This window comes from Falco peregrinus, chromosome 11 (genome assembly GCF_023634155.1).
Source record: "Falco peregrinus isolate bFalPer1 chromosome 11, bFalPer1.pri, whole genome shotgun sequence".
In the NCBI taxonomy this organism is placed as follows: Eukaryota; Metazoa; Chordata; class Aves; order Falconiformes; family Falconidae; genus Falco; species Falco peregrinus.
Genome location: NC_073731.1, coordinates 4441944 through 4469228, shown reverse-complemented (window position 1 = coordinate 4469228; position 27285 = coordinate 4441944). Strand labels below are relative to the sequence as shown.

At 36.3% G+C, this 27285-nt stretch overlaps 1 protein-coding gene across 9 annotated transcripts in view; it reads left to right on the top strand.

Moving 5' to 3' along the window:
- USP34 (ubiquitin specific peptidase 34) overlaps nucleotides 1-27285 on the top strand; it is a 137059-nt gene that overhangs the window by 84351 nt on the left and 25423 nt on the right. For all 9 annotated transcript variants that reach the window (XM_055816227.1, XM_055816223.1, XM_055816222.1 and 6 more), the window contains 21 exons: nucleotides 477-601; nucleotides 1662-1814; nucleotides 3114-3218; nucleotides 4321-4376; nucleotides 4477-4597; nucleotides 8070-8253; nucleotides 13273-13436; nucleotides 14438-14503; nucleotides 16842-16988; nucleotides 17077-17133; nucleotides 17235-17312; nucleotides 17934-18028; nucleotides 19022-19194; nucleotides 19778-19931; nucleotides 21439-21517; nucleotides 23008-23061; nucleotides 23159-23254; nucleotides 24748-24812; nucleotides 24909-24984; nucleotides 25087-25134; nucleotides 25875-25940. In XM_055816227.1, the coding sequence (XP_055672202.1) occupies nucleotides 477-601; nucleotides 1662-1814; nucleotides 3114-3218; nucleotides 4321-4376; nucleotides 4477-4597; nucleotides 8070-8253; nucleotides 13273-13436; nucleotides 14438-14503; nucleotides 16842-16988; nucleotides 17077-17133; nucleotides 17235-17312; nucleotides 17934-18028; nucleotides 19022-19194; nucleotides 19778-19931; nucleotides 21439-21517; nucleotides 23008-23061; nucleotides 23159-23254; nucleotides 24748-24812; nucleotides 24909-24984; nucleotides 25087-25134; nucleotides 25875-25940 (2162 nt within the window). The remainder of the gene's footprint in view (nucleotides 1-476; nucleotides 602-1661; nucleotides 1815-3113; nucleotides 3219-4320; nucleotides 4377-4476; nucleotides 4598-8069; nucleotides 8254-13272; nucleotides 13437-14437; nucleotides 14504-16841; nucleotides 16989-17076; nucleotides 17134-17234; nucleotides 17313-17933; nucleotides 18029-19021; nucleotides 19195-19777; nucleotides 19932-21438; nucleotides 21518-23007; nucleotides 23062-23158; nucleotides 23255-24747; nucleotides 24813-24908; nucleotides 24985-25086; nucleotides 25135-25874; nucleotides 25941-27285) is intronic.

The window sequence follows — 27285 nt, the reverse complement described above, 5'->3', positions numbered from 1 at the left end:
TATACATTGTCTTCAGATTTGCCACTTTGTTTTGCCTTTTGGATATTAATGTCTATGAACTTGAATTCTCAGTTAACTCTACGTATCACCTACTGAAGTCTTACTTTTAGCTGTTAAGAAGAAAGGAGCAGATACACTAGTTAGTCCAGGGAAATGTTCATGTTAAGACATGATGCGACCCATTAGCAAAGTACCAGCTCGCTGCTTAAGAAGTAGAGATGCAGGAAAGGATTGTGCCCCAGATTGGTAGTACTTAGAGTAGTCTAATTTAAGTGTCATCACTAGTGCAACAGTCGGTATTTAGTAAGGGTATTGGTAAAATTCTGAGTTTAGGTTATATCTTATGTGCCGGTAAGGATTTAGTCTTGTATGTTAGTATAACTGACATAAATGTATATGTGCTAGAACTGCGTGACTCTTCAACCTAAAAAGCCTATTCTGTTAGTTACAGTGTGATTTATTTAATCGTTTTTCAGTCACTCATTATTCAATGTGGCTCTTGGTGAGTTGGGCTCACTGCTGTTCCTTGGTGAAATCCAGTCTGGCGGACAGTGATCATTTGCAAGACTGGCTAAAGAAACTTACCCTTCTTATTCCAGAGGTATGTTAAAGGAGAGGTTATTGCGTTACTAATTAGTGCATGATATGGAACAAGATTAACTTTGGTTTCAAGCTGCCATTAAATTCAAAACATGTTATTTCTGCTAAAAGTAGGCAGGATCTGACTCAATTACTTGCAATCCTGTTTAAGAAGTAATCAGTTGTAATTAAAATACCTTGTAAGAAGGCACATTTGTGGTTGATTGCAGGCCAGTTTATAAACTCTTGTCTTTGTTGTTGGCTTTTGTTTGAAGGTAGTTATTCATTGTAGTCTGTTGAAGTTTCTGGGTGATGCTGTCTAACATGGATTAGTCTAAATGTACTTCTCCCATTATGTTTTTCGTAATTTTTCAAAATGAGGTGAATGGGAGTTGATATAAAAGTTTTATTACTGAACCTTTGCTTAGCTTTAAGTAATTTTTCCTGATGTAAGAAAAACTTGAAAATTGCATAAATACATCCATAGCAGAAAAGTTTTGTATTTACTAGTTATTGCTTAAAGGTGCAATACGGACATGATGTGGTAATTATTTTCTGCTGCTTTATTACTCAAGCACACAAAAAGTTTATGGGCTGACTCCATCTAAAAAACCTGGAAAAGAAAGAGCGCAAACTTCCAAGGCTGGTTTAGAGATAGTCTGTGGATGTTTTTCTTAAGAAAAGAATAAAAGAAAGAAGAAAATAATTCTTCTAGTGAAATTCAAGAAATTAACCGTATACTTAGGAAACAGTCAGTGTAAGTTCCAGCATAACACAGATTTCCCTAATTTGCCCAGATGTGATATTTTCTCTTTTAGTAACTGGCTAGTTCAGTAATTTTTACTAAAGGGGCGCAGAAAAAACAGCTTTTTTGTTAGCATGGTCTCTTTTGCATTTTTCTGTAAGTAATTTAAATGTGTGTTATTTCTAATACATGTTTTTTGAAAAACATTTTCTACCTTGATAACATGGTAGATATTATGAGAGGAATTTACTATGTATGTATGAAAGAAAAGTCAACAAATGAAAAAAGTCTTCTAGATATTGTATGTAATAATTTAATTCCTTTATTTTTCATGAAGACTGCTGTTCGCCATGAGTCTTGCAATGGTTTATACAAATTATCTCTTTCTGGTCTGGATGGGGGAGACTCAATTAATCGATCCTTTCTGCTGCTGGCTGCATCAACATTATTAAAATTTCTCCCTGATGCTCAAGCTCTGAAACCGATCCGGGTAAGAATTTAAGAAATTACAAGACTTTATCAAAGTTCTATTTAAACTTACTTTTCTTAATTTAAAAGGTAAAATGATAGCATGTTATCTTTATGTCTGACGTACCGTTTCTGTTACACTGAGATACTAAGATTTCTGCCTTACATGCTTCCAGAAACTTCACAAAAATAGTTAAAGCTGTGACACTACAGTAATTTAGAGCTTGCCTGTGCTTGGAGAAATGCAGAATAGCATTTAGGAAGTCCTCTTGTTCTGGAGTTTTAGTGTCCACATAACACAGTTAGGGAATAATGGTTGTGTTTTCAATATATGCCTTGATTTCCTTTTAAAATGTAGTTAAGTTCATAAATAAATCAGTACATTGTTTTATGTGTGCAGGGGTACCCTTTGTTGGGGCTGAATGTCATTGTGCCCCAGTCAATTGCTGCTGGTTTTCTATTGGAGTGTTATTGTCCTCGCAGCTCTACTAAACAGAAGAGATTCTGTGGATGCTGTCAAAGCTGTGTTGGGAGAGGTTCTCACTGTTAATATGTGCAGGTTAATAGAGCTGGTTTGAACTAACGTGGATGATTTTGCCTAAAGCAAATTGGGAATTGTAGACGTAGCAATGCATAGCGGGGGAGGCTGTGCTGAGTTCAGCTGATGTGGCTAGATCCGAAGGAGAGCACTTGTACGGACTTGTATGGCAGCAAAGTGTGAACCCAGATTTTGAGTCTGTCAGGCAATTATTCTTTTGACCCTGCGTGGCATTTGAATTCAGGTGAGAGTGGTTCATTCAGTTTAAGTCTGCTTTCGTTTCAAACTGCTGATATTTTTAAAAAAAGTTAAAACAATCTACAGAAGATTTTGCATTTACTCATTTTCAGAAGAGTTTAAAGTTAGTTGTATTAACCAAAGTTAATATATATATACACGTACATATATGTGTGTATATATATATATATATACACGCAACCAAAGTTGTGTTCAGCCAAAGTTTCTCAAGTTTTGTCTAGTCTAATACTGAACATTTTGCAAATTGCAGTGGGTAGGATGGAGTCAATACTATTGTAATTTCTTTTTTAAGGGTCTTGGCAGATCACCTTGACAATCTTTCAAGAACATTAATAAATAGTACAGAAGGAAAATAGAACATGCACTGTTACTGTTGTAAAATAGACTGTTCTTGTCTTGGATTATCTTAAATAGGGACTTGAAGAAAGTAATAGTCTTGTAACAGTTACTGTGTTTACTACGTTTTTGTAATACACTGTTGTTTTGTCTGATGTACTTCAGAACAAAAGCAATTTCTTTTCACAGATAGAGGATTACGAAGAAGAAACAGTGCTGCGACCAGGTTGTAAGGAATATTTTTGGCTGCTGTGCAAACTGATTGATAACATACATGTCAAAGATGCAAGTCAGGTAGGTTTTGCTTTGCATTCATATGCATATTTCCTTTTTTGAATTTGGGTGTTCAGGCCATTTTTACTTTAGTATGAGACATTTTTACTTAAGAGATGGTGCACTGATGTGAACAGCTCTTGGATCTTTCCTAGATCCTAGCTTTCCCTACTCTCATGTGTATTCAGTAGCTCTTGGCTAAAGGAAGCTTCAGATACTGAACCTGTAGAGTCAAGAAGGGGAGTGGGTATCATACACAAAGAGTGTGAACGTAGGTGATGGTAACAGACATTGGGAATACTGTAACTGTCTCGTGAGATTCACCTTTGATAATTTCAATGCAGTCTAAGGAGGAGGTAATCAAGTATTTGACTAAAGCTGAAAGAGGAAAATATGTCCGTTAACAGGCACCTAGTGCAGGTTAGGAAACTTATTCACGACTTCCTCACAAAGGTACCTTTTGTACAAACTGCTTGTGCTGGCTGGTGGCCCTACATGCATAATCTGTCTAGTTCATTCTCAGTGTTGTGGCAGGAGCGTGGGAGGGAAAGGAAGGTAAAGCCTGAATCCTGGTTTCTCCAGAATGGAAGAGTCTTGTCCTCTCCTGACTCTGGATGTTCCCAGGAGAGGCAAAAATGTTGCTTACCCCTCCTGTTCCTCTGCTCAGTTTCCTTCCATTTCTGTTTTATAATTGAATCTCTTAGCTAGGCTACAGTTCTGCCTACGTCTTCTGCATGTTGCTCAACCAAGAGATGCTAATGGGACTTGTCAATCTTCTGACGACAAAGTGTGCATTCTTGTGAGAAGTAACAAACATTTCTCTTTAAAATAGTACTATTCTGCTTTTTTCAGTATGGAAGAGTGTATTTGTGGGATCTAGAAGTGAAAGAATAAATTACTTCATTTTAATGGTGCAGCAAAGTTTCATCCCATTTATAAAAACGTATTAAAACATTGTTGCAAACATATATGAAAGATGAGTTTTAATTGTCTGTTTTTCTATGTGCTATAACAAAATTCCGCCAAAAGCATAACCATAGTTTCAGACCAGGCTTATAAGTGGTAATTCATGAAGTACATAATTATTTTCTATTTATATTCCATTTTCTTTGATTTTAATCAGACGACACTGCTTGATTTAGATGCACTAGCAAGACATCTTGCTGACTGCATTCGGAGGTAAGGTTTGCTGGCAGTAATTTTACTTGTAAGTTGCATTGTATTTTTTGCTAGTGGGACAGAATTTTAATACTTCTTTTGTATATATGTGTATATATAGCAGAGAAATCCTTGACCATCAGGATGGTAATATAGAAGATGATGGACTCACAGGACTACTTCGTCTTGCAACAAGCGTTATTAAGCACAAACCACCCTTTAAATTTTCTCGCGAAGGCCAGGTAAGAAAAGGACACAGGATCACGAAGAGATCAAAATAGTGTCATCTCTTGTCACTACAATTTCTTCATTTCACCTTTTTTACCCCATTTTGATTGCAGGGCTCAATATATCATATTTCTAGCCTTAGGCCTTACTTCCTAGAAATTTTATTTATTTTCATTTATTTTGTTCTCCATTTCATTTATTATTATTGTTATTTAAAAATTTTTAATATTGATCAGCATTAATTGGTTTAAGTCATTAACAACAGCTGCTTTTTGATCATATCATGGGACAGTTGTGATTTCAAAGTAGCTTTTAAGCTCCAGATCTGCGCGGGGGATGATACCTTTTACAAGAATATTACGTTCCACCTATGCTTGTAAGATGGGAGAGTGGCTAGGCAGAGGAAGTTGCTAAAAAATTTCTACTTTGTGTTTCGGGGCCACATTGTCTAAAAATATACAAAACTTCATTGTGTAAAAGCTGATTTCAGCTGATGTTTTTTTTTCTGTAGACTTTACTAAGCTTATGATTGGATCTTTAGTGAGGTTTCACCAGGAAAATAGTCCCCCTGTATCCAATGATGTTGTATATATCCTGTCTGTTTAGTGTCTCTGTTACCATAAAGTGGCCCTGAAGATAATTACACTGTCCACAAGTTTTAATAGAGTTCACATTGTGCACTACCCAACATAAAGTTACATTGCTGACAGCATTTTGAAAGACTACTGCTATGTAATTCTCCTGAAATAAGTGTTTTTTAAGTATGGAGAGCTTGCAGGTGAAATTAGAGCAAGAATTCAGTTTGCAGAGTACAGTATGGGGTATACAAAGGTGTGCAAATAACAGATTTGTGTAGCTTAGATATGAGAAGTGTAAGAAGAAAATGAAAGGGAAGCTTAAATAGAGAGGAGTGATACTATACAGAATCCTAAAGTACATTGCATGTATCACAGGGATGCCAGAAATTTGATTTGAAAAGTGGATGAATGTGAACAGAGCAGTATCCACAACAAACTTCTCAAAAATAATTCGGCTTTGCTAAGAGACAGGGACTTGGTACATTTTCTGAGACTAAGTCATGATCTAGTATTAATTTTTTTAATTCTATGTACAATTAAGAATGCTTATTAACTGCATATTATGAAGTGCAGTAGTGAAGAGTTTTGTGTTGTGTTCAATGCAATAGAACAGGATTGTGAAACCACGTGCTTCCCTCTGAGCAAAGGCTGATGAAAAAATATCCAGGAAAATACACTGGCAAATACTGAAGATAGTTTAGACTTTCCCAGAGGATTCTGAAGCTCTGCTGTGCCTTTTTTTCCCTACAGATTCCTTCTCTTACTACGTAAACAAAACTGTTGTTCAGCAAATATTGTCAAACTTTTAAAGCTCACATCTTTTGACAGCAATGACTATTTGGTGTACCTTCTCTGATGTCTTTTATAGATAATCACTGCCTACCTTATTCTACACTAGGTAGACAAAAATACATTTTTTTAACTTATACTGGCTAGCACATCTTCATTAGAGAGGTGTATCTTAAGGCCATTTTGATTGTAGAGATACATACTTTTAACAAGTTTGAGGGTTTGCGTTTAGCCTCTGAGTAAAATCATCTATAGCATTCTTTTCTTCCCTGGTCCAATGTGTCAGAATTCAGTCAGCAGAAATACAAGGTTGAGAATGTTAATCAGGAAAAGATAAATTCAGATCTCTCTGAAGTTACTGCTTTTCTAGTCTGGGACACCTTAAGGTGGCTTGTGTGTTAAAACACCTGTTGGAAAAAAGCCTGCTGCACAGTGCTAGGCTGCAGCTGAAAGCACAGTCTGAAACTCCATTTAGTAGATGCACCTGGTCTGCTGATGAGCTGCCATCATCTATGCCTGCCAATTAGCTTAGGAATGAAAAGGAATTGGACTGCTACCCTGCAAGCACTCCTGATACAGGCTAACCACCAAGAAACTAGGTATCTACCTATTTTTAATTTTATGCATTTTCTTTCTTCAAAGTGTGGAGAAATCTGGAAGAACTTTAACTATACTAGCCAGGAGAAGACCCCTCTGTATTATTTGGCTATAAACATAAGACCCAGGTTGTAAGATTTTTATATTAGGACTACAGGAATCTCCTCGTACACTGCAATAATGCTTTTTATGGCAATTTTGCTCTGTACTCTGCAGAAGGCCATTTTCTGAAATATTCAGAATTTAGTTAGATTTTTACAGCAGAGCCTGCTTTGAAATATTAAAAGGCTTCTTAACTGAACATACCTGAATGGGGAGGTTCAGGAAGGTAATTTTTTTAATTATAGTGTAGAAAATGTAGAATGAAGTATGGTAGCTGGATTGGTAGCCTGTGCTCTACAAATGGGGTAAGAATTCTGGCCCTAAAAAAAAATTTGAGAAGGTATCACTGGGGGAAAAAAAGCAATCAAAATCCTGAAGAGGTAGAGGGTTTAGTGTCTGATTATGTAGACAACTGAAATGATACACTACCGATACGACTTAATGATTAAATACAGTTTGTTAAGATTGCAGGCACTTTACAGAAGCGATGATGTGTAGGCTATCATCAACCTTAGACATAAAGTGTGCACATGAATTGCTGGTTGTGTAAGGAAATTTGTTGAAATACTGCTTTATGAATTCTGTTCAATTTCTTCTGTCATGGTCTCTCATTATACCACTTAAATGACTAACGAGTAATGTTCACTTCATAGCTGAAAGGTGGAGGAAAGCCTTTTCACCATTCAGCACTTTGAAGATGTAGTTGTGGAAGAGTGTGACCACCTGTTCTTACAGACCTATACAGACCTTTTTTTTGTTATCCTTTTAATATTTTACTTCTGGTTTAAGTTTATTAAATCAAATTGGCTACATAGAAAGAAGGTACTGAAATTTAGAAAGATCCGTCCATTTTTTTTTTAGTGTATAAATCTGGGATAGTAAAAATAAATATGTATTACATACTGTCATTTACCATCCAAAGGCAACCTGACTTAGTACAGCTCTGCTTTGTGCCTCTTACAGTTCCGCAAATACTCCAAACATGAAACAATACAGAAACACATTTACAGTATGCATAGTACATAACATAATGCATGTTTTAAGATTGTGATTCATAAAACGAGTAGAGTGATTAAGGTTATGTGCTGTCTTTCGTCTTTCCCTATGAGAAACTAGTCTTAAAGTTACTAAAAATACATGTGTTTGTCAAACTATCAATCATGAATCGAGCATAATTTGTTGTTATTTTTTCAGTGGACATATTTCTCTTTAGGCTATAATATGGTTACAGTGCACATTATGTAGTATAAAGTAAGTTGTTGAAATTTGTAATTCAGAACTTGTATGCAAATCAGCAAGTTTTGTAAATGACAGAGGTCTAGAAAGTCTATAGAAGTTTCTAGAAGATTGTCAATACATGACTGTTTTCTTTTAAGAATGTGTTCAAACTGCTAAATATGCCGATTGAACTGTTTTACAGGAGTTTCTGAGAGACATCTTCAATCTTCTGTTCTTGCTGCCAAGTTTGAAAGATAGACAGCAGCCAAAATGCAAGTCACATTCTTCAAGGGCTGCTGCTTATGACTTGTTGGTGGAAATGGTAAAGGGGTCCGTGGAGAACTACAGGCTGCTCCACAACTGGGTCATGGCACAGCATATGCAGTGTAAGAACCTTTATTGGTGTATATAGCTTTTGAGTAGTTTGTGGAAAACTGGTAGATTTTAGTTTTCTGTTCATTTTGCTTTTGTTTTGAATTCTTGGATTTATAAAAGTTCGGTAGAGAGCGTAAGAATGTACGTGTAATATGGACTGCCGTTCTCGAGACTGCACGTTTATGATGGGGACAGCTAGCCACCATTGTGAACAGTACTGCGATCACGGAGTTTCCATTTCCTCCTGAAATACACCAGAAGTGTCTGCATTTCATGACTTTCTACAAATAACAGTCTGTTAAGAATGTGTAGGTAGAAACTGGGAAACGCAGAGGTGACACAGAGCATTTTTAGACTTAAACTGAGTAGTCATACTTTCCAAAAGTAGTAATGAAGTAACATGTTGTTGCTGCTATCACTGCTCTTAAAATTCCACTTTGTAGCTCTACTACATATCCACCATCACTTATGGTAGCATCACAGAGCAGATGTGGGCATCTTTTGCTCACCTAGCAGATGAGTGGATGTACAATTTTCAGATCATCTGTTCTTAAATATGGGTTATTGAAATTATGTGGTCCTGTTAAATGACACTGACACATAGACAACATTGTTAGAGTGGATCTTATGTGTTTCATCAGCTTGTGCTGCATTTTAATTTCCGTTCTCTCTTTCTAACATGAAGAAACATGGTATGTTTATACGTAAACCGAAGTATATAAACCACACCAGGGTACTGTAGATGCGTTGGCTGTTAACAGCATTGTCATGTTTGCAGTGTCTCTGATATCTTTGTAGCTGACTTCAGTCTGTACCCAGATGTCTGCATACAGCGCTAATACAATTTTGTTACGCCTCTTGGCTTTCATGCTTCCCGTGTTTTGGAAACACAGTTGCTGTGCATAATATGTAAATTACCAAAATTTGAAGTTAGTTAATATTTTAATCTTTCATTTGCAAATTCTCATTATGCATTTTTAGCTTGATAGATTTCCTTTCGCATGCCCGGTTTAAATTCCTGTAACCTGAGGATCTGTAATTTATTACAATCTATGGAATTGATTTAGTGCCTTACAATTCAGGAAGCAAAAGAGAAATCTGGTCGTAATAACATTTTGTGTTCTGTACTCGTATGCCTGGGGCCTTCTGAAAAGCCTCCAAAGTCTCCTCTGTTCATGGAAGATATTATGAAGAGGAATATATTTTATGAAAATATCGGATATTTCTGTTTGCTGCAAGTACGTCATCTGCTGCTGAGGTTGTCTTGTATCTCTCTAGGTGCAATCATTCATTTTTTACAGTTAGCATTTTCCTGGCTCCAAATCCCAGTAATTCGTAGGTGCTGAAGTTTTCTGTGACATTTACCACAGTTGTTACTTTCTTCCAAATACTCTTGTCTAGATTGTTTGTTCTTTCCTGAGTTCTCCGGAGCCATCTGGTCTGTGCTCCTGCTCCATATTCAGTGTATCTCAGTTTCATGAATGTTAATTTTATTACAAGTGGCAGAGTGCCATTGTCTCTTTCTGATGTGCAGCTGACACAGGACTTCCAATACCTTGTTTGGATCAAGTCTTGTTATTCCATTGGTGTGACCCAGAGATTCTTAAAACTGGGCTTTTCCACTTTGCTTATCTCTGTAATCTTATTAGTCTTTAAAAATCTTAGTCTTAGGCCTGTCTCTCCTTCTTCTTAGAAACATTAAGGAAGATATTATAAACTTCTATCCTGTCTTTGGTTTTGATGTTTTAGTTCTGTGGTTCATTGGAGAAATTTTCGGTCATGCGGCTTGTGCGGTTGTTGTCACCTGGTCTCACCAATTGCCATCTCTGCTATTCAACCATTTTTTCTCACACTCCTAACCGAATGAAGCCAGCATGCTCTTAAAAGACAGTTTTAATTTAATGAAGTAAAATAAAATTTTCAAAAAGAAAACCTTATTAAAGAATATCTAGTATATTTTTTCCTTGAGGAAAAAAAAAAGGATGTTGCTAAGACTTTATTCTGGCAGTCATATTAAAATGTACAACTGTATACTGTTCTTCAGACTTACACTAGTATGAATAATGTAAAGTAGCTGTAGTAAAGTTTTAATTGCAGCAGCATTTTCTTTGACGTTCCCACTAATGTAACTCCTGTCATTAATGGATGGAAGAAGAGAATGATTTGCATGCTTTTTTTCTACTTCACAGATAGTGTCTTTACCTGAAGGCAAAGGGGATGCCTTCATGCCTGTTGTGGAAGTGGTACTGTTGGAAATGAACTTCTAAGTAGCTGATGTCAGCTGACTTTTTTCCTTGCTTTTCTCAACAGGGAGAGCTAACAATTAATGCAGCTCTGATATTACTGAAGGAGGGGATTTAGATACCCTCTGTTGTTCATAACATTTCTTGCAGAGTTTTGGAGTTTTGCTTTCTTTAAAGACCAAGGCTAAGAACATCCAGTTCAAAACAGTGAAACGGGACCAGCTGCTTTGCTTTCTGGGAAGTTTAAGATAGTGCCTGATGTTGTGTCTGGAGCAGAAGCATGATCAGAAAGTGGAATATAGAGAAATACGTGGTCATTTGAAGAGGAAGAAATTCGGTTTTATTTTGCTTAAAATTGAATGTGAATATTGCAAGTTCAGTTACAAGTTTCTGTATCTCTTCCTGAGAAAAGGCTGATTTCTATAACGAGATGTTGAGAAATAAAGAAGATAGACATAAATGAGGCTCAAATTTACCTTTCTAGTTAAGATCAATGTGAAGGAGAAAAGTTTTTATTATGAAAATGAAGACGGTCACTTAAAAATCCCAGGGTGGAGAAAACAGAATCTTCCTGAGAAATTCCTTGTCAAATTTCTGAAAACCCTTTGTCAGATTGAAGTAGGACAAAGATACTCCCAACTGTTCTCATGAAGTATAAAGAAGTCATCTGTTTTCTTTCTAATTATAACTTGATAAGTAAGCAGAGTGATAGATGCTGAGCCCTTACCTCAGAAAGGGTGAATTAAGATGTTGCAATTTAAGGATTTCAGTTAAGGGAGGGAATTTTGTGGTGTTCGGCAGTGCTAATTACTGTCTTTAGGAGATTAAATGTGGAGGAGAGCTTAGTTTCAACTGGTCGATCAGCCCAATGTAACCAGGTAACATGAGGTCACGCTACTGATTTGTTGAAACAAGAGAATTTAAACGCTTTCCTTCCCTACTTGAAGCTGCAGGGCTAATAGTTGTTTTGATGCCAATGCCAAAATGGAGATTACAACAATTATTTGTTGTGCAACAGAACGTCTTCTGGGTCTGGTCTCTGAAGATGTGAGGATCTGTTTGGAGGATGCCAAATAGTTTCCTGAATTTATAGCTGGTAATATGAATTGGGAAGAATTCTTAGTGAGCCTTTAATCTTTAACAAAATAATTAAGGATTTAAAATTTAGATCTTGAACCCACATAACTTAGGTGGATTGTAAAATAAATGCAGGCTGCTTTTTTGCCTTTTTTTTCCCCTGTATCTCTGAACATACACTTCAATAGAGGTGCTGAATTATTTGTAGGACACTGTGCCTTTTAGGAGAATGATATCCTTGGGAATGACTAGCAAAACTAGATGCACTGCAAGTTTTTGTGTCAAAGGAAGGATGGGCTGCAGTGAATTTCTTTGGACACTGGATTAGTTCCTCTGTAATTAGTTAGCACTTGTGTCTAGTTGCCTCTGCAGCTCAGATGATTAATTCCCCATTCTATTCTCCTGCGTGGGATGCTAGAAAGAGAAGCCTGTCAGTGTCTAGAAGCAGTACTAATCACTTACAAATGGTTTGTCTAGTCTGGTTACCGTCTTCTTGACTGGCAGATGAGAACTTTCCCATTCTTCTGATTTCTTGGCAGCTATATCAGAACAAGGCTTATTAAGAAGAGTCTGTCAGGCTTGCCTAACTTGTCTAGTGCCATGTGTGTAAGAAATAGATTGCTACATCTGCTATGAAATACAGAGGAATAGAGAACTTATGTGGGGCGGGGGGAGGTCTTTTCAATTTGATTCTGTAGGAAATTTACTTCTTGCTTACCTCTATTTTTGCAGATAGATTGCAGATTTCTTTGCTATGTATGGCTTTGAAGTGCAGTTAAAAACATCCCTTCTCTTCCTATAAAAACCGTTCCCAAGTTTATTCAAGCCTGCGTATAGCCAACCACTTCATTTCACTGCACTTTTGTGTCTTATCTCTGATAAGCCTCTATCTGTTTTTTTATACTGGTCAAAAAGATCTTTTGCTAACTTTACATCCTCTGTAGTAGATGTCATTCTGAAATCAGCTTCTCTTCTGAAAAGAAAGGTCTCGCTTCATGTGTGGTTCTCTCTGATACCAAATCAGTCTTTCGTTATGTGAAGGGAAGGCTCTCTGACTTGAGTCTCTGGGTGCAAAGGCTCTGCTTTGCTTTCTTGCAGTGTGATGAAGAGGTGCATGGGAATGGGTAGTAGAAATTACGAGTAATTTTTGTGTTGAGGGGATGACTGGTGTACCTTTGTGAGCTTGTAAGTGTTGTATGTTACCAGGTAAAGATATATTCTCAGTGGTTTAGGTAGTGTGGATATTGAGAGCGCTATGGTTGGCTTGTAGTATGAACAAACTACGTATAGCAGCCAGTGTTTATGGATGCTCTTGATGATCCAAACGTCATGTGGTTTTACCAAATTTTTTGTTTAAAGGTAGAGGCTGGAAGACTGTTACTATGTGTAATACTACCACTAGAACAAGTGTTAAGAGCTGATACTTGCCATGAGTAATGCTTTGGAGAGCACAGCAAGTCAATTGCAGCCTAAAGCAGTGTGCCATCTAGAAAGGCTCACTGCGTATCAACCCATTTCCCTGATGTACCCTATAGCGCGTTTTCTAAAAGAGCAGGTACAGTCTGGCTCATGTCTGTAGATGTAGAATGCATGAACAGGGTGTGTTTTATTAATGTAGGCATATAAAGCTTTTAATCGTATTCATGTTTTTGTAAATTGTACTTTGAATTTATTTATTTTTTTCTGCACGTGTGATTCATACTTTTACAGCTTCCCATGCACCTTACAAGTGGGATTATTGGCCACATGATGATGTTCGTGCTGAATGTAGATTTGTGGGTCTAACTAATCTTGGAGCAACATGTTACTTGGCATCCACTATTCAGCAACTGTACATGATACCAGAGGCCAGACAAGCAATTTTTACTGCAAAGGTATGCTCTGGGGTCTTGCGTTCCCTGTGTGGATTTTGTTAGAAGTTTAAATTTAAAATCGGTGCAAATGCTGATAAAGTATAGACTTCCTTTTAAGAGTTATTTCTGGATAAAGAATATTTCTTAAGGGTTTAGTTTGCTTTTTGTTCAGTTTGATTCTTTTGCTGATGTCTAAAGTGAAGAGGTTGGGGTTTTTAAAATGTATTTGTAATGCTGTAGGTTCTTAAGGTGGTTTTGTAATAAAACATTCTCAAACTTCTATTTCTATTGCTATCAACTAGATTTATTCAAGTTTGATTTTATGTGAATTGCCTGTTACTTCTTAACTCTGAATCGGTCATTTTGTTACAATAAATGTTGTTCTTCTTGAATGGTTATAAAGTCCCAGAGCATGTGTATAATGCCACCAGAAGTGTACAGCAAGTCTTCTAAATTATTACACATTGGTTAACTTCCAAAAATACAATATTAGTACATCTAGTTATTCATTGTAAAAGAGAAAGCTTCATTTTCATCCCTGACATCAACAGAGCATATATGATGTGTGAAACACACTAATTGGCAGTGACATCATCATTGTTTTAAGTTACTGGTACTTGTTACTTAATTTCATTCACCTAGAGTTAGGCATTTATATAACTAAAAAATAAGGTTCATCAGAACTCCCACATCTATGAATTGAAAAAAATTACTTGAAAATTACTACAGTCTCTTGTAATACCTTTCCAAAAGCTCCTAGCTGCAGTAATTTTTTAGAAAATAGAGGTATTTTTTGACTTATGTTTAATTTTGGCATACCAAAAAATCAGTAGGTAGTGCTTTTTATGAAAGTGTAGAATAGCGTACTGTGTGTTCTTGTACACAATCTTTTTTCTCAATTGTCCATAATAAAGTGGTTGGGGTTTTTTTATTTAAAAAGATGAGTATTTCATCTTTTTAAAGGCTGCTTTTGCAAGGTTGTAAGCAAAAAGATAAAAGTCTTCTTTATGAACTTCTTTTAGTATTCAGAAGATATGAAACACAAGACCACTCTACTAGAACTCCAGAAAATGTTTACATACTTAATGGTAGGTGCAAAAGAAGATATTTTATAAAGTATCCTATTTGGGGGGCAGGGCGGGGCAGCGGAAAAAAGCCAGAAAAATGTAGTTACCGTTCTGTATGTAAATTCTTAGCAGCTTAAGTCCATTGTGCCTAAGTTTTGTGGATAATTGTCTTAACTGAAATATTTTTTACCCACTTATTCAGCAAATCAGTTAAGCAAACATTGGCATGATAGTTTTCATGAAGAGGCAGTGTAAATCCTTATCTAAAATAGGGATTAACATTGGACACCAACTATAATGAGCAAGCATCAGCTGTTAAATGTTAGTGATTTTAAGAACTGTGTTCTTAAAAAAATGTGAAGTGAATATGTGGGAACGTCAGGCTCAGGTGCCACAGTCTGAGCATCCTTCATTTATTTAAACCTTTTTCTCCTAACACATTAGTGCTCAGGTGAGTACAGGCTATTTACCATAGTTGTGGAACTTCATTTACGAGTGAAAGTGTGAAAAAACAAGTCTGCTTTTTAGTTCCAGTCACGGTGCAGCTGGGTATCAGGGCTGTGCCCTGTATGGACACCTGTGCACTTAGGGTGCTAAATCTCTGAGTGGTGCAGGAGCTCCCTGGCCAGGCATCTCCTTGGGTGCAATAATGGAGGGGCTTGAGGCAACCCACCGGTTTGGGTAATTAACTGTACATTCCCAATGAAGTTACAATGAAGACTGATTGTTACAGGAGCCCTGCAGCTAGGAATTTGGGCCAGTTCTACTGTGGTTTCTGCAGTTCATGTCCAGTTTCCAAACTGACTTTTGTAAATTGTCAATAGAAACTGTTCCTGCAGAAGTGACTGCATAGTACAGTCTTTTGTATGGATTTAAGATATTTAAGAGATACTTTGTATGTCGTTAAGGTGAATCAATAGTAATGAATTACACAGATGCTGGGGAGGTCACACAGGACTCTTGCCAGCTGGGTTATAATTAGCAAAATAATGATTTGAGGAGTCTCTCCAGGTCTAGCTGAAGTTAACCACTGCAAGGACCCAACCAACAGACTTCCATCACCACCAAACACAGACTGGCTGTCCCGTTAGGATGTTTTGATTCCATATGTGAGCACCATGACAAGATCCCAATAAACTATTTTTTCTTTTTAACAAACACTCAGGCATGAGTGTCTGTCCAGCACCATTGTCATTCATCTTGTTTCACATGGACCTTGAAGTAAAGGGTTTTGAGCTTGAGTCTTCATTTAATCATGAAACAGTTTGTTTGCCCCACTTTCCTTGGTGATAAAGTAAAATAAACTATTTTTCATTGCTCCAGTAATTTGAAGGTTAATCTGTTGAAATAAAGCTTTAAAAAGCAACTCAACGTTTCGAAATTCCAGAATGAAACAAAACTGAGGCAGTCACAGGTGTGCACTGTTGTTAAAATAGTGAAATATTTCTGAAGTAACAAAAAAAACCCTGAGGAGAGCTGAGTATTTTTGTTCTTGGCACTGGCTTTTGTGAAAGAAATTGATGACCGCTTTGAAGACAAATAGAGGAAAAGAGTTCAGGCATGTAGTGCCTGCTATGAATCATAGAAAAAAAAAATGCATCTAGGTATTTACATAAGCATAAAATAGTATGGGCATGTAAAATCGTATGAATATTTACCATTATTAAAATCTCAAGGAAAGGCTTTATTCCAAAAAAAGGTAGTATTTACAGGAAGCGTTGTCTTGCCACACATCCCTAGACCAAAACCGTATGTATATGGTTGTTTACAAGAACAAAGTTCCTTCTGCTGTAAGTTCGTTCTGCTTTCCCAGTGTGCAAGGCAGTGGAATGGGGCATGTATGCTAAAGAATTGTTTTATGCTGCGTATTCTTTTCTCTGACTAAACACGTGCAGTTCAGAACTAGATGGTGCAGGTTTATACCGCAGAGAAGCCTGAATGCCAATGAAGCACTTGTCAAGATTTAAATCCGTAACGCCCAGAAACACGTAAATACAGGCTGATGTTCCTGATATTTTGTATCTGAACAGATACACAGAATCTGGATGTGTCACATCTTCAGCCAAGTTCTTTTATTTTAAGGATTTGTTAAATTAAGTATTTATTAAATATTTTTAGTAATATTTTACTAATGATATCTTAACAAGTGATATTAGAAGAATCAGTTAAAAACCGATTTACGTTTCATCTGAAATATCTAAGCACTTAACTGTGTTGCCTAATACACATAGGGAGATACTGTATGTAAAAGTATGTCCTTTTTTAAATAGACATTGATATATATGTTTGATATATCTGTATAAGTTGAAAATGTAAGGATGTGTGTTGATTTGTTTTGCTTGGTAATTTTTACCTAAAGGAAAGTGAATGTAAGGCATACAACCCAAGGCCTTTCTGTAAAACCTATACCATGGATAAGCAGCCACTGAACACTGGAGAGCAGAAAGATATGACTGAATTCTTCACTGACCTGATAACAAAAATAGAAGAAATGTCTCCAGAACTGGTGAGTTATTAAGAGGGAGAAAAAGGGAGCTTGAAAACCTACGGATTTGCTCAAATTTCCTTGACAGAATTTATTAATTCATTCACAGAAAAATACAGTGAAAAGCTTGTTTGGAGGTGTTATCACAAACAATGTTGTTTCCTTGGTAAGTATTCTTTCCCTACCTATCTTTATCTTTTAAAGATTTTTCTTTCACTTCTCAAAACAGTTGTTTTATTGCTTTTCTCTGTCATTGCTATGATTTAGGACTGTGAGCATGTAAGTCAGACTGCTGAAGAGTTCTATACAGTAAGGTGCCAGGTGGCAGATATGAAGAATATTTATGTAAGTAATGCCGGGCTGAGATGTGTAGCATAGATCACAGTTAGAAATGGGTGCAGTCAAGTATAAAGCCTGTACCATACACTGTTGAACGTATTGATGCTTTCTGTATCTGTACTCTAGTTTTGGTGTCTTTCTAGGTTGGTATTACTAGGTAATTTGGTTGAATTGTTACACCTTTTCAATGCAGCATGCTGTCAGCTGGTGCATTTTTTTACATACATATGTACTATTGCTTATTAATTTAAAACTTAATCATAATTTCAGGTTTACAATTTTTTTTTTTAAACAGCTATTAATCCCCACACTTGGAATCTGAATTTAAAGTACTTGGATTCTTTGCGGCAGCTTGGAATATTGAGTACCATTTTTTGGAATTGTTTCCTTAATTTTGTGGTTTGGGTTAGGTTTTCCTGTCAAACTCTTCTCTTAGTTCGGGTGCGTTCTCTTCGTGCAAACATTTTGGTGCCTTTGATCACATTTACTTTCATAACTTGGGGAAATGTTAATTAAACTTACTGTAAGATTGAAAGGGAGTAGTTTGTAAAGCACGTCACGCAAGCAGAAGATATAAATATCTAGGATAAACGTAAGCTTGGTTTTGTTGTTGTTTATTATATGCAGGAATCTCTTGATGAAGTAACTATTAAGGATACCTTGGAAGGTGACAACATGTATACATGTTCTCATTGTGGGAAGAAAGTGCGGGCTGAGAAAAGGTATTATTAAGAAGAATTAAATATTCCTAATGTTTCTTTTTAGTAAATTACTGAAATTACTATTGGAATAGGAGTAATCCTTTAGATGAAACAGGACTGTGGTTTCATTCAGTGTGCTACTGTGTATGCCTATGAGGATGTGGGCCTTGTGCAAATGAGCACATAACTAGGAAATCAAATTTCCAAAACAAAGAATATAAGGTATCTTCGCAAAAGATGACCTAGACAGTAGAACATTCATGACCTTTTTTTAATGTAATTACAAATTACTAATTTCTACAAAATTCTTTTTAATCTGTTACTTATCCTGTTCTTAAAAGATCAAATTCTTTCAGAGGTTGCTCAGTACTTGCATTAGTCATTATGCAGGGTGGTAATGGCTTGGTTTCATACATAACCCTGAATTTCTTAATTAAAATTGGTCGTTTTAGAAATGTTTCGGTATTTTAGAAAGTCTGCAAATAAAGGGAAAACTAAATAAATTTTTATATTGCAGCTAATGAATTTCATTTTTAGATATGAAAACCCTCATAGTTGTTTTTGTAGCTGTTAAAATGACATGGGTGAAAGAGTAACCTACTTCAAAATCATTATTGTGAAGTTCATGAGATTTACTACAAGATACATTGTGCATTGAAACTTGTCGGTTAGGAGATAGTGACTCCCGTCTGATGAGGGGATTTGCATTGTTAAATTAATTCATGACTCATTTTACAGTACCATTTTAGAAAACTGTTGTTCATGCCATACGAGTAAATTTGCTGTTTCTTGCAAGGCGCAGTGAGAGGCTGAACAGAATTGTTGAGTAGGCTAAATGTGACCTTTCTGCTGCCGGTTAGACTGCCCTGCTCTGGGGCATTGTGATAGCTGAGTTGTGTGGCTGGGCAACAGAGCTGCAGTCTTATGTTTGAAATAAATGTGTTTAAGATCTGTGCGAAAATACAGTTCAGCCTACTAAGCTTTTGTAAATCATGATTATTTCTAATCCTTCAGGGCATGTTTTAAGAAACTACCTCGTATCTTAAGCTTCAACACTATGAGATACACATTTAATATGGTAACCATGATGAAGGAGAAAGTCAATACACATTTTTCATTCCCTTTACGCCTGGATATGACACCTTACACTGAAGATTTCCTGATGGGAAAAAATGACAGAAAAGAAGGTATGCCTCATAAAACACATTCCACAGGCTTTGTCTCTTTCATCTGTGCACCACTTTCTGTGTGTGTAACATAAGCAGTTAGTGATTTTCTTTTTAAGCAAATGAAATCAAAGTAGTTTCGATCAACCTATATTCCCAAAGTCACACGTTCTGTTTACTATGAGAAAACTGGCCAAATATTTTTGTTTTCATATACTGTTCAATTTGAATTAGTCTTAATTTGTTTTTAAAGTATGAGAGAAATTACAAATAGTTACGTACAGTTTGTTGGTGGCCTGGTTTGATTTTGCAGAGTTGCATTTGAACTTCAGCAAATGGCTAACTGCCATCATAAATAAGATGTGCTAACTCGGTGTAACTTAGCTGTTAGTCCTGATCTCTTCAGTAGCGATGTTTTGCAAAAAAAAGCTGTAACTGTTACACATGAGTTGGGATCTATGCTGCTTGTTCTGGGTATGGAGTTTCTGGCTGTCATTGTCATGCAGTGCTGAAAGGAAAAAAACACCTGAGTGAAACCACAGGAAAGGTTGAAGTTCAGGTGTTTAGGAAATAACTGGTTAAATACTGTATTAAATTATTTCAGGGTTTAAGGAAGACGGTGACTATTTGAAAGAAACTGAAAGTTACGAATATGATCTGATAGGCGTAACGGTTCATACAGGAACAGCAGATGGTGGACACTACTACAGTTTTATCAGAGATATAGTCAATCCCCACGCTTACAAAAACAACAAATGGTGAGTTACACAAAACAAGAGCCTATGATTTCTTGTTTTAAAGTAACTAAACATTGTTGACCTTGTCAGATGCAGTTGTATAGGAGATATGTGCTATAGGTTCCTCTCAAAAGCACAAGATGTTGGAATTTGATAGGTGTAAGTATAGTAATTTATTAGCATACAGATTTTGTGTGCTGTAGCTGTAATAAGTTGTTGAATGCCTTGGACACAGGGGTAGCAGGAGAATGTCATGCAAGCCTCGCATTGCAGACAATGCTTGTTTCTTGATAGGACTGTCAATTACTATATTTTAATCAATTTCAGTACAAATTAATAGTAAGATAAAATAGATTGTCCTTCATAAAATCTGGTTGACTTTGATGAACATATGGCTACTTCTGTGATTGTGGAATTTGGTCCTTTCCATTTTTGTTTTCAGTGAAACAACAACTTGAATTTTTCTTCACTTTGAACTCACTGCATCCTGTGTGGCAGAAACAATGTTACAGTACCTAGGTTATCTAAATCTGTTCTTACTGTGCTTCTTATATGTGGAATTGTTTTCACATTTGATTTTTAAGTTTAGCTGGTGATCTTTTTCTATTGGCCAGCTCCTCCTAGATGCAATTTACAGTGACATACTGGAATATTTGACAGCATTTGTTTTTCTATCCCTTCTTTTCAAAGATTAAAAAAAGACAGGATCTTCTCGCACAATAAGCGATAGATAGGTGAATAAATGCTATGCACCATTTCTTAAATATTTTTTTTTTAGTTTGTTGGGGTTTTTTAACTATGATGTCTCACTTCTAATTTGGAAACTTCTGCATGCATTGGGCATGTCATGGTTGTGAAGAGAAGAAGAAGTTGGGAGAAGTAGCCTGGGAAAGGGATGAGACATGGGCATGGAAAGGAGGACGGTCTTGCTAGCTGACATAAGAAAGCAGGGAACACTCTGCCTGTCATTTCTGGATGTCATATCTCAGATTCTCAGCTGAGGCCCTGTAATAGGAGACAAGATTTCCTCCATTTCTGTTCTCTGGAATAGCTAGTTGGAGCACTTTGTAAACAATTCCAACTTGTCACCCAATCCCTGCTCCAAAGGGAATCCGTAACAATGTACCATCTTCTCTGCCTCCTTCCAGTTTGAGTTCTACTGTTATATGGAATGATTTTCCTCTTATCTAATTTTGGTTTCCATTTCACTCAGGTTGAAAAGGAAAAGGCAAATCTTTCTGGCTGCATTAAAACCCTGTCTGTACAAGAGCCAGGCTGGAAAAACAAGGAAAATAATGTCTCTCTTGAAAAGAAAAATAAAAAGAAAAATCAAGAACTGTTGAAATGCTAACTTCCTGATGTTATTGCAAAGAAGTCACTTGTGGGATCAGTTTTTAGTTTGCTGCAATTCAAACAACATGAGAAATTAATAGGAATACTTAAATCTGAAGAATCATTTTAAACGTTTGTCATTCTTTATTTGCCCTTAGACAAACAGCAGTTGCTTTAAAGGCTTACTGTTTTACAGGTATCTTTTCAATGATGCTGAAGTAAAACCGTTTGATTCTGCCCAGCTTGCTTCAGAATGTTTTGGTGGAGAAATGACTGTAAGTTCTGCCTTCCATTTTTGTCATGTTCAACCGTTACATAGCTCTTCTGAAGACTTTCATTAAGAATTCCATAGTGTTCCTCTTTGGTCTGCCATCTGTTGTCAATGTATGTGAAACAGAAGTGTTAGCTGGGGTTCATTAAACCTTTGACATCTTTATTATGCAGGTAATACTTTTTCTTACGTTCACGTAGATAGCTGTTCTTCCACTATTGATCCTTTCAAAGGCTCTCCCCCTCCTTTGGGCAGGAAAGACCTGACAAAGTGAGACTGTTTGCAAGCTGGTGGTGCAAGCTTCCTGGGGTTTTTATGCTTTCTGTGATACAGAAGTTAAGACAATAAAGGAGAAGGGTCTTGATTTCTCATGTGCCAACTATCAAATAGTTTATTTGTGAATATGAGTCCAAGTATTTTTATGTTGTTTTAAAAGACAGGTGTCAGAATTCTAGCATAGATATTACTAATGAATCAAAATAAATTAGTGAAGAGTCTCCAAAGAAGGGGTATTTCTTCACTATATCATCATATTATTTGTATACTTATTAAAAAGTGAGTGTGCAGCCAATTTAGGAATCCTTCACTTGGATGGCTGCTTTGCTCAGACTGTTAACTGAAGGAATAAACACCTCAAGCTTATGCCTATTCTGGAAAAATGGGAATTTTTGATCTTTGTCTATATCTTGTGTCAGTAATTTCCTCTTACAGTCAGATCCTTTTTCACTGGTGACAGAACTGAGCTAAAAACCTGCCAGATCTATGTAATACCTATGCTGTTGTTCAGCAGGAAAGTTTGAGCTCTGATATTCGTGATTTTCAGGCTAATGGATCTACAGGCTTAAATAGGTGTGCTTGTTCCTTTTATTGTAAGAAGATAAAATTTCTTAAGTTGATGTTTGCTTGCTTTCAGTAGTGCAAGGTTTTTTAATACAGTGTCAGCTTTGTCTTTTGGGTCAGCCCACTGCCCTGTGACATCGTCTGAGTATTTTTACACATTACTAATACAGTTAACTATTGAACGACACTCAAACATTCTCAGGTTATGCTTGAATTGATCAATTTTTATTATTATATATCATTATATAAACCACATTATGAATAATGCAGTAACTTACTAAAACAGTCCTGGCCATAAGAAAACGCTTATATACAACTGTCTGATAAAGACAGTACGCAGAAATAAAAGAAAAAATATTTTGTTTGGCAAATGGATAAAACATCTTTAGGTGCCTAAAAAGAAGAGGTGTCAATGAGATGGATGAGACATGAAATTGCATGAGATACAGGTCACAATGTAGCATAGCAACTTTGGAAAATCAGAATAGATTTGTAGAAGAAAAGAAAGAAGACTAGTTTGAGCAAGAAATAAATTTTCAGCAGCCTCTCTGCAAATGTCATGAAATAGTTTGCTTGCACGCTTATCTCAAACTGTCAATAACCAGACCATTAAAAAAACCCTTGCAATTAATGGTTTTACTTTCTTCTTGACAGACAAAAACTTACGATTCTGTTACTGATAAATTTATGGACTTCTCCTTTGAAAAGGTATTTCTCTTCCAAACACTTTATTATATGATGATATTTCTACTTTCATGATTTATCTCTCAAAGCAAAAATTATACAGATTTTTTTTTTCTTAAAGACGCACAGCGCTTACATGTTGTTTTATAAACGGATGGAACCAGAGGAGGAAAATGGCAAAGACTACAAATTTGATGTTTCATCAGAATTGCTGGAGGTACAAGTTGATTTGTTTTAACATAATTTTAAAATACTGTAGGAAATCCTAAACAAATCAGGAATGTGAAAAGTGAATATAATTTAAATAAATAAGATGACAAACCTTGCATTTAGCTGTCTTCCTTAGGAGAACATCATTTGATAGGAAGTAAATTAAGATTTCTGCTGTATGTAAATTTTAGACTTTTTCTCATTCTGTCCTGAATTTTTTAATTCAGATATATGAATCATTCTGCTTCATATGTTTAAAAAATTGTAGAACACTGGTTTTTGTCAGCATTTATCAGCATTTTCTGATCAGTTGCAATATTACGGGAAGTATTCTCATTAACCACTGTCCTTTTCATCCTTCAGTTTCCTCAGCAACTTACTGCTTTGTGGGGGGACAGGATAAGACAATAGTTCGAGCTGTTTGTTTGCACTTTTGGTACAGGTTGTGAAATTCCGAGTGAAAGCGATATAAGGTAGTGACTGTTTGTGCCTATAATGGAAGAGCATCAGTCAGAAAAGGATCCCTTCCCTCTCATAGTCACAGAGTAGCCCAGATGTTGGTAAAAGGGGTAGGGGAAACAAAAATACCAACAACTGCATCTCCCTGTTCCCCTCAGTGATGAGGGCTGCTCTTAGGATACCTGGCTATTTATATAAAGATACTTTTAAAGCCATGTATGGTCTGAGGAATTGGGAAAGGCAGTGCACAGGAGCAGAGTATTTCACTAGGGTTCTCATTGTGCTAGATACATCCCCCATACCGGATTTGTAAGGCATTCTCCCTTTTTATCACCCGAAAAGCCACTTTCTCTGCTTCCTTTGACCAGAAGTATTGCTTCAGATTTTATCAGAATTAAACTTTATAACTATTTTGATGTGAAAAACACTACAAACAGATTTGGTCAAAAATACCATTTTGGAGAGAGGGACGGGGGGACCTGGCATGAAATCCTTTTCTGGTTAATGTTGGAGAGCCAAACCTTACTCTAAGAATTTATCAAAAGATCACAGAGCTCATTAGGCTTTGGGTCAGAACTTCAACCTTTAGACATACCTCACTAGGCTGCTGGAAATTCTAACTTCTATCAAGTAATGAAACTATGTATGTAGAGAGTTTTTGGGGTTTTTTAACTTATTACACTATCGCAGACATTAAAATATGGTCTTACACTGTGGTTCTTTTTTAATGTGTTGGACCAGTTCTCAAAATTTCAGCCAAAGAAAGTGAGTGCATAAGTTGTAAAAATGAGATTACAGGAAGAGGAGAAGGTTCTGAGCTCTGTTCTGCAGTCATGGGACAGGCAGAACTAACACTGGCTATAGTATGACTAAAAGAACTTGGAGCCAATCCTTCCAAATAAATAAAATGTTTCCAGAAATAGTTTTTCACAAGAAATTTTTTTTTCTTAGCCACGGCAAACATTTAAATATTCTTAAAATCATGCTTATCTAGTGAAATAAACGGCTTTCTTGTATCTGATGTTAGCATTTTTTCTTCAGTGGATATGGCATGATAACATGCAGTTTCTTCAAGACAAGAACATTTTTGAACATACATATTTTGGGTAAGTTTTTCTTTAAAAATGTAATATTAATGCTTCTTTTCTTCTTGCAGATTTTCATTATTTATTTTAATTAACAAATAAAATTACTGACTCTAGGTTTATGTGGCAGTTGTGTAGTAGCATCCCAAGCACGCTACCAGATCCAAAAGCGGTTTCCCTGATGACAGCAAAGGTAAGGACTTCAAAAGTATCTCATGCTTATTTTAAATTTTAATTTGTTTACACGTTAATTCAGGCATTCTGTAATTAATAATGCAAATATTTTTTTTTCCAGTTAAGCACTTCCTTTGTACTAGAGACATTTATTCATTCAAAGGAAAAGGTATTCTATTTACTTGTAAATTCTCATTTGAGTAGCTGCATGACTATAGTGAAAAGTGTGTCGGTACTTTTTAATTTTAAAAGTGTGATTTTGAGATGTAGTAAGTACCATAGATGATAGAAAGTTAATGTTTACAAGAGTGTGGTGTAACACCTTTATAGTAAGTGTGGCACAACAGAAAAAAATGTGGGCTCTGGGTTTAGGTTACTGTGCCTTAGCAAAGCTTCAGGAGCAACAGATCTTGTGTTCTTTTCATTTGAAAATTCCGGGATGCTTTGGATCTTAACAAGCACTTTGTGAAAGTCTGATGTAGAGGGGAATGTTCAGCATTGAGCTACAGTTGTGCTCATGAATTTTTAAATTATAAATACTAGCATGAACATAAGAAAGTTCTAGTCCGTGTGAACCATCTTTATTCTCAGTCAGATTTTACTTCCCTCTCATGTGTGGTGGCCTAATGCTACTAATTCTAGATTGCCTGGGAGTAGTACGAATATGATTGCAATTCCAGCTGGACAGAATTACAATGGGTAGCTACCGCACACGTCGTGCGGCTTGCATTAGCTTCGGTGTGTGTGCTTGTTATTTTTGTGTAGGTGCGGTGTGTTACTGGTTTATAAAGCCTTTATTGTTTATAGCTATAGTCTTAAGAGTCAGTGTTTTGACTGACCATTTAGAAACGTTTAAAGATTAAGTCACAATTTATTAAGTTACAGTTTTTTCTGTATTTCTTTTTACAGCCTACAATGCTTCAGTGGATTGAACTGTTAACAAAACAGTTTAATAACAGTCAGGCAGCTTGTGAAGTAAGTGACTTAGGAACTCAGCAAAGTACAAACCAACTTTCTATATATTGTTTAACTTTCCTGGAGGTTCGTATCCCTGGAATATTTTGGACTATGAACTACTGTATTTGGTGTATTTGTGCACTATGAGATGAAATTCATCCTCTCTGACTACTGCAGATTCTGAGAAATGACTTTTACTTTCAGAAACCCATGGTGAGACCACAGGCCAAAATAATTTTGTCACTGGAATAAAAGAGACAGTGCCACAACCTCTTATTTGATCGATTATTTCATACTGATTTGTGTAATTAAGAGGTGCTTAAATGGAGTCACACAAGAGAAACAGAAAGACAGGCTGAGGTTTAAGGGCTAGCATGGCAGGGAGTGGAGCTGAATCGCAGGGAAGAGGGCCGCGAGGTAACAGGCTGCGTGTAATGGAGCACCTCGGGGAACAAGGACAGCTCATGTCAGACTTGGCTGAAAACAAATTCATACAGCACCTTGCTTGAGAAGGTGTGCATCTTGAACCCAGTGTGTAGAAAGGGTGAAAACTCCTAGAAGAAGGAGAAAAAAAATGGAGGAATGTTTCTGTACAAAATTTTTCAGGCCATGGCCTGAAGGGAGTCTGGGACAAAGTGGAGAGGGACTGAGAAACCACAGACAAAAGAATTCACCATGGCGTTGGCGAACGCGATTTTGAGACACTGAAGAAAAGTTTGTGATAGACTTTCTGTGATAATTTAAATGTACAAGGACCCCAACACATACTGTATGCTGCATTAGACCTTATTCAGTAGAAAGTAATTAAAATCATTGTTCTTTTACAAATTCATTCTAGGTTGTTACATTGTTATGTAATATTCAGTAGTTGGGTGATACAATTCCCTTAGTCTGGTGTAGTCCTCAGATCCTTAAAAGGATTGAAGACATTCCACCTAGTAACGAATACTGAGGTACAATTTGAAATAGAAGGAGGAACAACCTGGATTTTTTCTTTTAAACCATCTTTCCTTGTGACTAAAACAAAATTCTGGGAGTCAGAATACTCAGTTGTACTATTTGCTGAGTCTTAACTTTGAATGGATCATTCTGTTATTTTTATACCTTCTCTGTCTCTGGAGGTAGGAGGGCTTTTCCACATGTTAAAATGCAAAAGGGATCTAATTCAGGAACTACATTCTTGTTTAAGCCTATCCCTATTCTACGAGATTCTTCAGCTTATGCTTCATTGTAAGCATTGTGTTTTATTTTGTTGACGTCACTTTTCAGGCTAAGCATGTTCTTCCAGGTAACTGAATAGCGGCCTGCAGAATGCAGGGATAAGAAGATACTGGATATAAATTGATACTGATGTTTACTGCTG